Source organism: Apostichopus japonicus, chromosome 5 (genome assembly GCF_037975245.1).
Source record: "Apostichopus japonicus isolate 1M-3 chromosome 5, ASM3797524v1, whole genome shotgun sequence".
NCBI classification, from domain to species: domain Eukaryota; kingdom Metazoa; phylum Echinodermata; class Holothuroidea; order Aspidochirotida; family Stichopodidae; genus Apostichopus; species Apostichopus japonicus.
In genome coordinates this window covers 18,480,305-18,492,660 of record NC_092565.1, presented here as the reverse complement: position 1 = coordinate 18,492,660, position 12,356 = coordinate 18,480,305, and the positions used below count along the sequence as shown (strand labels likewise).

Sequence of the window (12,356 nt, the reverse complement as noted above, 5' to 3'; positions counted from 1 at the left end):
TGGTACCAGATTTCTGCTAAGATTTTCCTTCTTTGACATATTTTGACAACTTGGAATGCAGGATGTTAATTTGCACTCCCATTGCACTCTCTAATTGCACTCTCTCATTGCACTCTCTAATTGCACTCTCTAATTGCTATCTCGTTGCATATTAGGCCATATGAGAAATCATTATACATGTTTACACACAACGATCTGTTATCCGCATAATAATGTTTGATCATTCTGCGAGGGAAATTTCCCCACCCCTTCCTCCGCCCCACGCCGGCCACAACCCCCCCCCCTCTCCCTAAACCCACAGAGGACTCATAAAGTATAGCATATGGCATTCACTTTTTTTCTCATTTAGGGGTAAGAACAGAAAGAGGTTACCACGGGGATATTAGCCCCGCCACCCCTAAACCCTTCCCGGGACGAGTTGGACTACCCCGCGATAAGGTGGAGTTGCAGTAGATGCCGAATTCCTCTTGGTCGCGAAAGGTACTGGTTTGTCCCTGAGGATATATGCACCGCTTGCTTGTCTCAAGGCAACAGCGTCGCCGGTTGGAACACTGAACCGTTATGTACCATGACCCCCCCCCCTTCCCTCCCTCGTTCATTAGCTGGAACCCCTCATGGCATAGATACATCAACATAGAAAGAGAGTGAGTGCTTCACACTTTCATTTATGTTTTAGCTCACCAATATATATGTATATATATATATATATTCTATATATTTTAGTATATCATGCTCTTATTAACAGTTTAAAATGCATACATAATGGATGACAAAATAACCGTCCCCTCTAATATGAATATTTTATAATAATTTAAAAATAATATTGCTTTCTACGTAAATAATTCCCAAAAAGAAAAACATGTGTTTATTTGGCAGTTTTAGCCTATGAGTCATGCCAAACTTATGAATTTAGATTTACTGACAGTTGACTCATACCTTTAATGGAAAAAAATCCGTCAAAACTATGGTTTTATTGTCTCTCTTAATCATAACCTTTCTTTCTTCCACTTATTAAATAATTAATCTTCCATAGCCTTAAATGCTAGCGAGAAAATTGAGCATGGATTTATGTAAATGTAATTTGAGCGATAACCAAACTTTATAGTTTATGAGATCAATGTTTACCGTACATTGGTAATGTGTTCATTATTCCATGTTTGTAACCAAGAATGCAACATTAACTATCATCTGTATTGGCCCCAAATATGCTAAAAAGTTAAATAATGGTCACATCATGCTCAAATCTTAAGAAGCGTTTTACTGCCACTGTGAATGCCCCCCCCCCCCTCACCAGAAGACATTGAATTGCCTAAATTTAACCCTGTTGTCTGGGAAGTTTGTTAATTGGCAGAAGTTGTAACTTCTAGGGATCAAAGTTTTAAGCGAGTTTAGTATGCTAAAAATATTTGAGGCCAAGACTAATGGACTTTGGAGTTCATCACTACGCCCTTCAGATTTTAAATTGCTAACATTGCCAAGAGTCTATTAAAAGTACATTGTCGGAGGTCCAGACACCTTCTCCCACCCCAACCCCGCATTCCTTATTTTCTAGACACTTTGACTTCCTAACATATTTGGGAATAATGCGGATGACCAATTATACAGGGTTCTTGTCCTATGGCCATTTATTTCATGAATCACAATGACGTATGGCATGTATAGTCCTGTATCGGGTAAGCCTGTATCTTCCCCTACGACCTGTATAGGGTTTATATAGCTTCCTCGTACATTGTGTGATAATGTACGGTGATCTTATTAGTATCTGGTGATTGAATGATATAAATGGATACCATGGATTGGTAGGATTGTAGGAGATTGTTGACATGGTCAGACGATATTGTCCTAATTCGTGATATTCTCCACTTTCGGCTAAATGTTTCTTCTACCAACATATCCACCCCAAGAAATTGTTTTGCACCACCATATGACGTCACAGATCACGTAAGCTCAAACCTCGAAGAATTACGCCACAGAAGATAACTCTGGCTTATATCTTAACATATTATACTCTTATTTCCATGGCTTAGTGTTTAGCAAACGTCGGCCGACGAGGACTAGGCAGGGGTTTGTTGGGGACCGTTCAATTCGTCTATTGAACAATATAAATGACGATAGACACGGGAGGTTGTGGGGAAGATCAGAGGATGTTGAACCCACTCTCGATCTGCAATTTTCAGGCACAAACTCTCATGTTAACCCCTCAACCCCCCTTCCCCTCCACTCACCAAACAAATTATCTCTACGCAAATTACGTCACGACTGATCTCATCGTTGCTTCAATAACCATGGAATCTCCGAGGGTTGTATCACAGAATATCAAATACCGGTATATATTGCATTACATTGTACTTTTATATTCATGACGTTATATAGCCTAACCTATCTGACGTCACTGACTAGGGCTGGGTAGTATTTGTTTGGGTCCTTTCCATTCGTCCATTCCAGTGATGAGACCCTTCTGTTGTTCACCTGTGGACCCTAAGCAGTGAGAAATATATCTGACGCCCTCAATGCATCTGTCACGGTTTCTGTGTTGGTGGCCATAGACATGAATCGCAGCTCCAACCTGTCTGAGTTGGTTTTCGATGGTTTGTGATCCGGCGAAGCGAGTAAAGTTGAAACTTTTAGCCGCTCCTTGTCGGCCTTCAATTAGAGTCGTGAGTCCTCGTCGCCGTTTTTCCTCAGATGTCTTTTGATTATCATCTGAATCAGCTGATGGTTTCATTAAAAAGAGAGAGAGAGAGAGACAGTGACAAATACAAGTTGAGAAAGAAAAAAAACATGGACAGTACTGAAACCAGCACGAAGGGAAAAGTAGTGTATCTTATTTAATATGTTTACAAGTGACGTTCTGAAATGAGAGACCAACTTAATTGGTCATTTGCTTAAGACAAGATAGTGGTAGACCGCGTTGTAGGGATGGAGATATGGGGATGGGCTAGAACCCTGCCGGTTTAATCCGGTAACGAGGCCGGTCCACCCATTACGTGGGGGAGGGGAGGGGAGGGGGAGGGGAGAAGCAGGGGGAAGGTGGTGTGAGTGGTGGGTTCCTTTATTAATGGACATTCTATATCAACATTTCAACAGCGGAGCTAACTGCGGCTGAGGGAAGGGGTGGGAATAGTAATTTGTATCTCCCCCACCCGCTTGGTTTATAACATATCTGGTCACATGACTCTTTTCCTTATTTGTACCATTCTTCACACAAAGCCTATTTTCATCGTTCTGGTATATACTAAGGAACTCAACGCATATTTACGTTTAGTTCCTGAAAAAAAATTAAGGTGTTCTACTTTGAAGTAATTATACCAGCAGATAAATGCTTGCATTTGTCTTCCCGTCGAAATATTTACTTTCATGCATGATATACCTCCTCGGTCGACACATCTTTCTAAACTTACCGAGAATAAGCTCACGACGAGGGACCATGTGACTAATGGTAACCACGGGAGCATCGTATATTACGTCACATCGATCAGAATTCAAATCACCAAAATATTTGGCGGGAGTTTCGGTCATGTCGTCTGGCCATACGCAGTAATGATGATCCATCCACATTTTGTTTGAAAGGTCTCTCTTAGGAGTTTTTATCGAAGGATCAAAGATGTAAAGGGTGTCGTCTGCGTCCTCTTCCGGAGTTGAATACCTAGTAGTAGTGAGGTGAGTATATGAATATTAGCCTATCGTCGTCGTATATCAAAGAAAAGTAGCTTAGGCTAATTGAATTTGGTTGTCATAGTAACACAAATGCTAAGAGCCCCTACCTTTTCCGTTCGTACTTTAAGACCAACTAACAACGGAATGACGAGTATGTATAATACCCTATCGTAGTAACCTACTATTCCATATGAAACTTAGGCTTTATATTTTTGGCGAATAATGCTTAGACCTGTTTCTGAACTCAACATATGTGACCAAAAAAGGGCATTGAATACTTAGACTACGCAAAATTATTTCTCCAAATCATCTCTTATGTTAAAACTTGTTAAATAATTTTGAGACTTTCCCCGAGTCGAAAACATTGAATAGTAAATCACAGATCAGTTTTAATTGGGGCCGTTTGTCAAAACTACTGCATCCATCCTAGTACATGCGCGCATGTACATAGTTTTAATCTCTACATCAATGTATAGATTCTTAAATTGATCTGTTACTTTAGAAGAAATTGATGGTTATTTATCAAAATCAGTCTCTTACTGCTGTCATTTGCTAAACAGTCATGCGACAACAAGAAATATATGTCAACCGACACTTTTCTGCATTGTTATGAAATACATTAAACCCAACACAATTAAAACAAAATGGATTGTTCATTGGTCATTTTAAATAGAATTACATAAAATAATAAGGGATCACATGGCAGGGACAACAACCGTGTGGGAAAGCATGAGGACGGAACTCGACATGTATTGTATTAAATTAAACATAGTTTGTACTAATTAAGGTTTTAATTCGACTAAAAGCTCAAAATAATACACTTAACACAGAAAGCACTGAGGGGATTGTAATTGGTATATAGGAATACAAATGACACAAGGAGTCAATTCGTTACATCCCTTTTATTTTGTGTATTTGTGAAGAGGGGTGTTACCGAGAATTTTGATGAAGGTGGAAAGGGGTGGGGGTGGGAGATGAATAATGGTATCCACACCCTCAAACCCGATTTAGTAAACTTATTGTTTTATTGTTATCTATTTGTGCTAATTACTCAATATTCGGGGTGAAGGTAGGCCCTTCCCGCGATCCTCCAACTAAAAAAAAATGCTTTAACGTATCAAACATCTTCATGCATGACACTTAAATATTCGTGACGTATAGCGATAAAATTACCATGAGAATGTAAAAATTACCATGAGAATGTAAAAATTACCATGAGAATAGTGGAACAATCCATACTGTTGTATTATCCAGCAGTGTTACTTCAAAGGGGTCTGTCTTGACATTAATGTTCTTACACATTCGTATAATACGATGAAATTTGCCAATAGATGTCTCCCAGCTGTCGACTTCACGTATCCAGATGTCATGATTACCTTTAAAGGAAAATAATGTTTTCAACAAATATTACATATATTTTATTCTTAGGAGGGGGGGTGGGAAACGGGGAGGGGTGAAATGTAAACATTTTACCCAAAATCAAACTGTGTAATAATAATGATACCATTCATCAGAAATAAAACGTTCGATCGATTCCCAGTAGTAGTATAAAGTTTTTGATTTTTCCGGCAGATAATTATGCCATCATGCCACCATAATTATGCCACCCTTTTACATCATGTGTATGTGAGTGTGAAACACACCTGTGCTCACTTGTTTTGTATGTGTGTGCGTGTGTGTTTTGTGTGTGTTGGTGTGTGTTGTGAGCCTGTCATACTACTTTAAGAGTCCGCAGTTCTCAATGTACAGCAATATCATAAAAAATTATGCAAATAACTAATTGCCAAGTGTTGCCGGAGGAAGTCATTATCTACGACGTCATAGACAAACATTGCCTTCGAACTTCAGATCTGCTGGTCTACGAATCTAAAGAGAAATATTGTTCATCCGCTCAAACAAATATAGTTCACTTGCGGAAATACTGCATAGCAAACAAAAAAAGGAAAAACAATGACAAATTTTGCAGGTATATCATAATCGTTTTATACTTGATGTTGAAGAAACCTAGAAAAGCTACGAGTAATTCAATAGGATTCTTGGTGTTTTTAAATGTCACTTTTAAATATCCTTTGGTATCGTTAAAATACACAACGAAAGGTAGTTATAAGACCTGAAACGTATTCTGCAATAAATATTGTGCTTTTCTATTTAGTTTATATCACTCTCACTTTATCATATTTATATATATTATCTGTATAGCGACTTTGACATATCCGGTACCGTGGCCATGTATTTGTTACAGAACCAATCTGCATATGTGTACATCTCAAGTGACCTTTGACATAACTATTCCTCAATTCATAAATGGACTTAAAAAAAATTGATGGTCAGTGTCGAAAAGCCTTATAATATAGGCCTTATGTATGCCGTATATAGCCAAATATTACACACATATATATATATATATATATATATATATATATAACCTACCGGGTACAAATACAACTTCCTTAAATTTCTTCTTGAGTAGTAAAAGGGTTGACTTCAATTTATGCAAATCGTGTGTGACGTCACCGGCTAACAGAAGAACATCGTTTTGGTATTTTTTGAAAGAGAGTCTTTCCACGAAATACATGTTGTTCAGATTATCTACGTGGATGTCGGATATGGCGAAGATTCGCGCCATTTTGACCACTGCAGAAAAATCGATGCGACAGTGAGCATAAGTTGATTATTTTAATATCTTGAATGCAAATTGTCGCGTTTCCAATAGTCGTGTCACAGTGAGACAAATATAATAGAAAAATAAACGTTTTTATATTAAAAGCAAACAGAAAAATTAAGGTTGATTTGTCTTGCACCCTGTGCCAGGTAGTCGTTGAAGCATTTAACTATATGAACAAAATATGTGTTCCTAATATTTAACAGGTTTGTGAAATTTCATACTACCTAAACCGGTCTAAATTACCCTTCCTAACGTAATTATACAGTTAAAAGTCTCAGCCGCTTAATTTTCACTGAGAAAGTGCTAAGCAACTCTATCAAAAAAAAAACTTATATATAAAAGTATATAAAAAAACAGGGGACTCTGAGTTATTGAATTTGACACGGCTTATTACTTGTTTCGGTAGATATTAACCACAACACTAAGTATCCATGAAGTATCAGTCTACGAGGCTATAGGCGTGAGTGAATGATGATTGAGAATACGGGTGATTGACTTTCCGGATACCACTTATAATACTAACATAATTATACACTCTAAACGTAATGTAGATCTCAGTTAAAAGTTAAATCAAGACTGCACTTCAAGAACTAGTGGAAATTAGACAGGTTGAGGAGCATGTAGAGCCATATAAAAACTCATATTACATTTTAACAACGTAAGAAATTCTACGTCACTTTATAGACTACGTCCTAACCGGCTATACAGCGTAACGGAGAAGGACCCTCGGAGAATGTTAGATAAAAAATGTTTGGTAAGCGTATATAAGGCTGGTCACCACGCAAAATTCGCAGTAGCGAGCGCAAAAGTTAGCCTAGTGCAATACTGTCAAACCGGATGTGTGAAAGTACTACGCAATATGTGAGATATATGCGAAGACCTAGCCTTCTACCATGTGTATATATTGCAGATATTGTGTGTCAAGTTTAGTACCAGATGTTTGCACATATGGGGCTTTTGTAGTATTTCTTCACAAACATCTGTCTATACAAACATGCATGGACGAAAAGTTGGTATATCTCTATATACACCATATAGTGAATGTTTATCAAATACATTCATAATATCTGACAAAGGTTCGATATTAATTTACGTGTAAATGATAATTGTTATGCATGAATTATTAATGAGGTGGAAACGAGTTTAGGTTAAATGTCAAAGGTTAAAGTAAAGTAAGCTATATAGGCTATCTGAGCTATATACGTTCAATATCATACAGAGAAAGGCGGCGTTGTTGTTTTTGCTGAGACTAACAACCGCTGGTAAAGGCTTTCGATTTCTATTGTGCTATTACTGCCAGCGCAGGATTAACCTAATAGCTAAAGTAGCATAGGCCTATGCTACGGGCCCCGCATTTTCAATGGTCCTATATACTTGCTCTGTTACTATAGTGCTATACTGCCATGGCAACTTTTATGAACTACTGGGTGTTTAAGGTTAGCAGTGTTAGCTTATTATTACCTTTCATTTGGGTTATTATTTAACACATTAAAATAGGAGTGTGGCATCTCTGTGATACATATATGACGCATAAATATTTGAAACTGGTGAAGTCATAGCCGCTGCACAAAAGATGAAGACGAGAATGGAAGGCGTCTTAGCTGATTGCTACAGACCCCGCACTATCTTAATCCCGCCCTGATTTCTGTTGTAACAAAGATATCAAATAGTTTTGTTTCCTCACTTGAGCTTATTTGAGGGAGACGAAAGTGTCCCAACCAAGGCAACCGAATTCGTGAATACTTCAACTTAATTTACATGACGAATTTACAAAAAGAAAGCAATGTTTTTCTTACCATTTACTTGAGAGTATCCCTACCCGATTCCTCCTTGGGCAGCCCCGTTAGGATATCTGCTGAATTATTATTTCTAGACTAGTTACTTCATATCCCTGGCCTACCAACATGTTGAGAGGTGTGGTAACTTCCGTTTCAGATATTAAAAGAACCATCTGTCTCTCTGCGGGTTTTTTTTTACCATCCAAACTACCATCATATTTTATTTGATTGCTTTTAACAAATATGCAACAAATTATACTGAATCCTGAGTCTTGAACATATGTGACGGTTGTCTCACAGCGTATCACTCGATCGACTTATATATAAATATAAATTATATATTATACAAATCATATAAATTTGATATGATATAAACACATAGAAATGTCAGCACTGGCCGGGCGTAAGACAAATCTAAAGATCATATGAAGAAGATTTAGATACTTTCTAGAGAAGGATACCCCATTAATAATATGACGTTATATACCAAGATGATATTCATTAATGTTCTTCAGAGCAAAACAACCTCAAATCTCACATTTCCCAAAAGTACGCCTCCCTTCTCCTTTAACTGAATTTCAGGCAACACCGCGAAACGAATTTGGCAATTTAGGAATTTGAACCGAAAATATTTAACATACTTCACATAAAGACAACCCAACTAGCAAACACTTTAAGGGGCTTGAAACCTTCCAACATTCAGTTCATAAATGGGTACCAGCACTTTGTAAAAGTATAATATTATCAATATAATGTATGTATATATATATATGTATGTATGCGTGTTTGTGTGTGTACGTGTGTGCGTATGTATGTATATCTGTATGTGTATGCATTTATGTATGTATTTATGTAGGTATACATTTATTAATTAGCTTCAAGATCCGTCATCCTTATCCCTAAATAGAGGCAACTGTTTTAAAAACCAAACACTGTTTCTTACAATGAACTATAACTATACCTGCTGTGGATATTCTTGCGCAAGTCAACAAAGCGAGTTTTTCGCCCTTACGCAAAAAAGTTATCAAACTTCCCGTAAAGTTCAATGCCGTATTTAAATTTCCATCTCACAAAGGAATCACTCGATTTACGGAAATGTCAAGTGATCCAAATTCTTTATTACTTTTTCTTTATGACACTTAGAAGGCGCCAGTTTTATTAGACTACATGGCAGGTTATAAAAAATAATTACATTTGCATAGGAATGCAAAAATTACGCATAGGAATAAAAAAAAATTATATCAACAAATATATTGAGTTTAAGTTTGAGTGAACTTGTCAAAAGTCAACGTTTAAAAAAAATATGTGTGCTCTGCTAATTTTACGCTTTGATTAACATACATTTTAACACATCGTAAAAATTCAAAATATTAAGACGAAATAACCACCATTTATTTTTGGCCTTTTTGCTTAAGGTTCGCTGAACTATTTTTTTCATTTCTACCTCCTAAACCGTTTTATCGTCATAACTGGTTTCTCCAAATAGTGCATACTTTTCTCGTTTTCTTCCTGTTTTTTTGTTGTTGATGATATGTATCATCGGTCGCATTTTATACGCCAAGTATTAAACGTTAATATGAGTTCTTCCTCGTTCAGGTACACAGATCAAGCCAAGCATATAATAACGTAAAAACAGTTGACTCCATATTGAAGCTCATTCCCATGCTAATAACCGCACAAACACCCAGAATTCACGCCCAATTGGAGACAAGAGAGAGATTAATTCATATTTCCAAGACTTGACTTAAAGAGCCCCGTCGAATTTGACGGATAACTAAATATCTACAAGCCTAAAAACCAGTTAAACAGCCTGTGTCAAGCAACCGCATGTTACACCGTTGCCCGCGGCCAGCCAAGACTCGTTTTGAGTGATGCAAGTTCTGCGCTTTACGCATTGGTGCGTGAATTCCTTTTTCTTACATTCATGTTTTTTTTTTTTTTTTTTTACTTCTTTGGTTAAGTGCCGGTGACTTCTGGCTTACATTCTAGCTAAGAGAGTATATTTCAAAAAAGGTTAATTGTCTCTTTCTCGTATGGGCTATTTATTCTCACCGACTTGGAACAAATATGTCGTTAGCTTAGACAGAATATAAGTATCTGCAAACACATGAGGCCCTTGTACACATCCGTCGCTCTAACGACTTCAAAGAATCAAAGATAAACTTTAGTTTTTGTCTGATCCTTTTGTCTGTATGAAAGAAAGAAAATTCTAAGGTTTGAAAAAAAAAACAAGGATCTTTTTAATGTTAATTTTTAGTAACTTTTCTTTGCTTACTTTGTTATTGATGACGTTACTTTTGTATCAGTTACGACTAAAAACAAAGAAGAAGTGAGATGATTTTTGACCGTGACTAGGAAAGGTGTAAGATTAAACTTTCTGTTTGAATGACGTTAATTTAGTGTGATTAATAACTTCATTAAATTAAATTTTAAAGAAGAGTAGACCATGGAAGGAAAAGAATTCTTGTCGGCTTCTCACGAAGGGGTAAAAAGTTTTAATTGTTTTTAAGTCAACGAGGAGAAATCGAGAACACTATCTTGTTAAGGATGTAAATGTCACTTTTTTTTCTTTTTTTTTTTGGAGGAAAGGATAATCTACTTACTTTTTTTAATTTGAGTTGAATGGAGACGCAGACAAGACAATTTTTAAGGGATATTCCGGTCGCTTAAGTTCATTCCTTAATCAATTTTTTGGAAATTTTCTGCACCTTTAGGTCAAAAACCACAACCTCAGAGAATTTTCTTTCTTCATTGCCGAGATAGGTCTATAATTTTTATTTTCTCCAAATCTGCTGGTACTTTGTAAATGTATCTGGCAACAACATGGTGAATAGTGTCATTTTAACGGCAATTATGGTGAAACTATTTCTGTGTTTCTTTATAATGTTTTAACTCACTTATTCACAGAGGAAAATAATATTGATACAAACAAGTCGCACTTTGATGAAATTGTAAATACACTGAAACTGGACAGCTTATCAAATATTCCAAATGTTTGAAGTTTCAAGGATAAGTCGACAAGAAGAAAAGTATTAGGTGGTTTAAGGAAGTTATGACGTCACAGACCACCTACTATAATCCACCCCTGGGAGAATCAAGGGTTGAACAACGTTCAAAATAGGTTCCATTCATTCAATTTATATCGAGTCAAGAACACGATATTGGGGCGGGAGTTGGGGGGGGGGGGGGTTGGGGAGGGGTTCCAATTATCACTTTAGAATATCTTATATTCAATATAATTTTCATGTTGAGGCAAAAGTTTTATCCGGTAAATCAAAGGATGACTTTAGCTCGATAATTATAAACTTAATATCTTATAGAACATTAAAGAAACAATTATACTATTAGGCTACTTTGTACTTTCCAATACCACTTTTAGGTTTTGGAGAAATTATCCCATGAACATCGGTGATTCATTAATCGAAGCGGCTGGAAAACCAAGTTTACCGTGTATAGAAACCCATCCAAGTAGCTCTTTATCTATTGTCGCCAACTCCTGGAAATGTTAGCGAACCTCAAAACCACGAACTTTTCAAATAAGATTAGAATTGTTCCAAATACGACAACCTCTTATATAAAGTTTCTATTTGAGAGTAAACTAAGCGAATAATTAATAATTCCCATACAATTCTTAAAAATTCACCGTCCAGACACTTTCTAGGTCTATTGCAAACTTTCTTGGAATAACCATATTTCGTCAGTATGTAACAATGTACCTAAAAATACTGGTATATTATCTAAACTGAAATATTTCCTCCCACAGCATGTCCTTAGAATGCTTTATCAAACACTAGTTCTGCCACACCTATCCTACTGTACAACTATTTGGTCTGGTACATACAATGTTAACATTGACCGCCTTTGGGTGCACAGGCCTTTGGGCTATAGGAATTTAGTTTCCTTTTGTTCATCCAGATCCTATTGTCTTTTGTAATGTTTGTATTGTTTATGTCTTGGATCAAATAAATAATGAATAATGAATGAATTCCTAAATATTCTCCAAAAGAGGGCTGATACATCACATTGCTAATGCCCCACCACTTGAACATACTATAGTGGACTTTTTAAGTCCCTAAATTTATTAAAACTTGGTGATATTAAAACAGTCAAGGTTGCTACCTTTGCTTACAAAGCATGGAATGGATTACTGCCAGTCACTTTTAATGACTTTATATGTAGTAACAGAGTCTTACATAACCATCACACAAGACAAGCCGACAACGCTCATTGCAATTTTTACCATAGTAACAGGGAAA

General features: G+C 36.6%; 1 protein-coding gene across 1 annotated transcript; it reads right to left on the bottom strand.

Annotated features, from left to right (window-relative positions):
• Window positions 1-659: 659 nt before the first annotated feature.
• Window positions 660-8,257, bottom strand: LOC139967925 (uncharacterized). Its single transcript, XM_071972147.1, has 5 exons — window positions 8,119-8,257; window positions 6,088-6,291; window positions 4,871-5,033; window positions 3,402-3,646; window positions 660-2,712 (listed from the first exon to the last, which is right to left on the bottom strand). Exons 2-5 carry the CDS (start codon window positions 6,281-6,283, stop codon window positions 2,390-2,392), a joined length of 927 nt encoding a protein of 308 aa, XP_071828248.1. The 5' UTR covers window positions 6,284-6,291; window positions 8,119-8,257; the 3' UTR covers window positions 660-2,389.
• Window positions 8,258-12,356: the final 4,099 nt, after the last annotated feature.

Excerpts from the sequence above, each read along its gene's own strand:
- LOC139967925 (XM_071972147.1), bottom strand. The coding sequence starts at position 6,283 with ATGGCGCGAATCTTCGCCATATCCGACATCCACGTAGATAATCTGAAC. Across the intron at positions 3,647-4,870 it reads ATTGTTCCACTATTCTCATG|GTATTCAACTCCGGAAGAGG; the intron begins GTAATTTTTACA and ends CACTACTACTAG. Across the intron at positions 2,713-3,401 it reads TCGTCGTGAGCTTATTCTCG|CTGATTCAGATGATAATCAA; the intron begins GTAAGTTTAGAA and ends TGAAACCATCAG.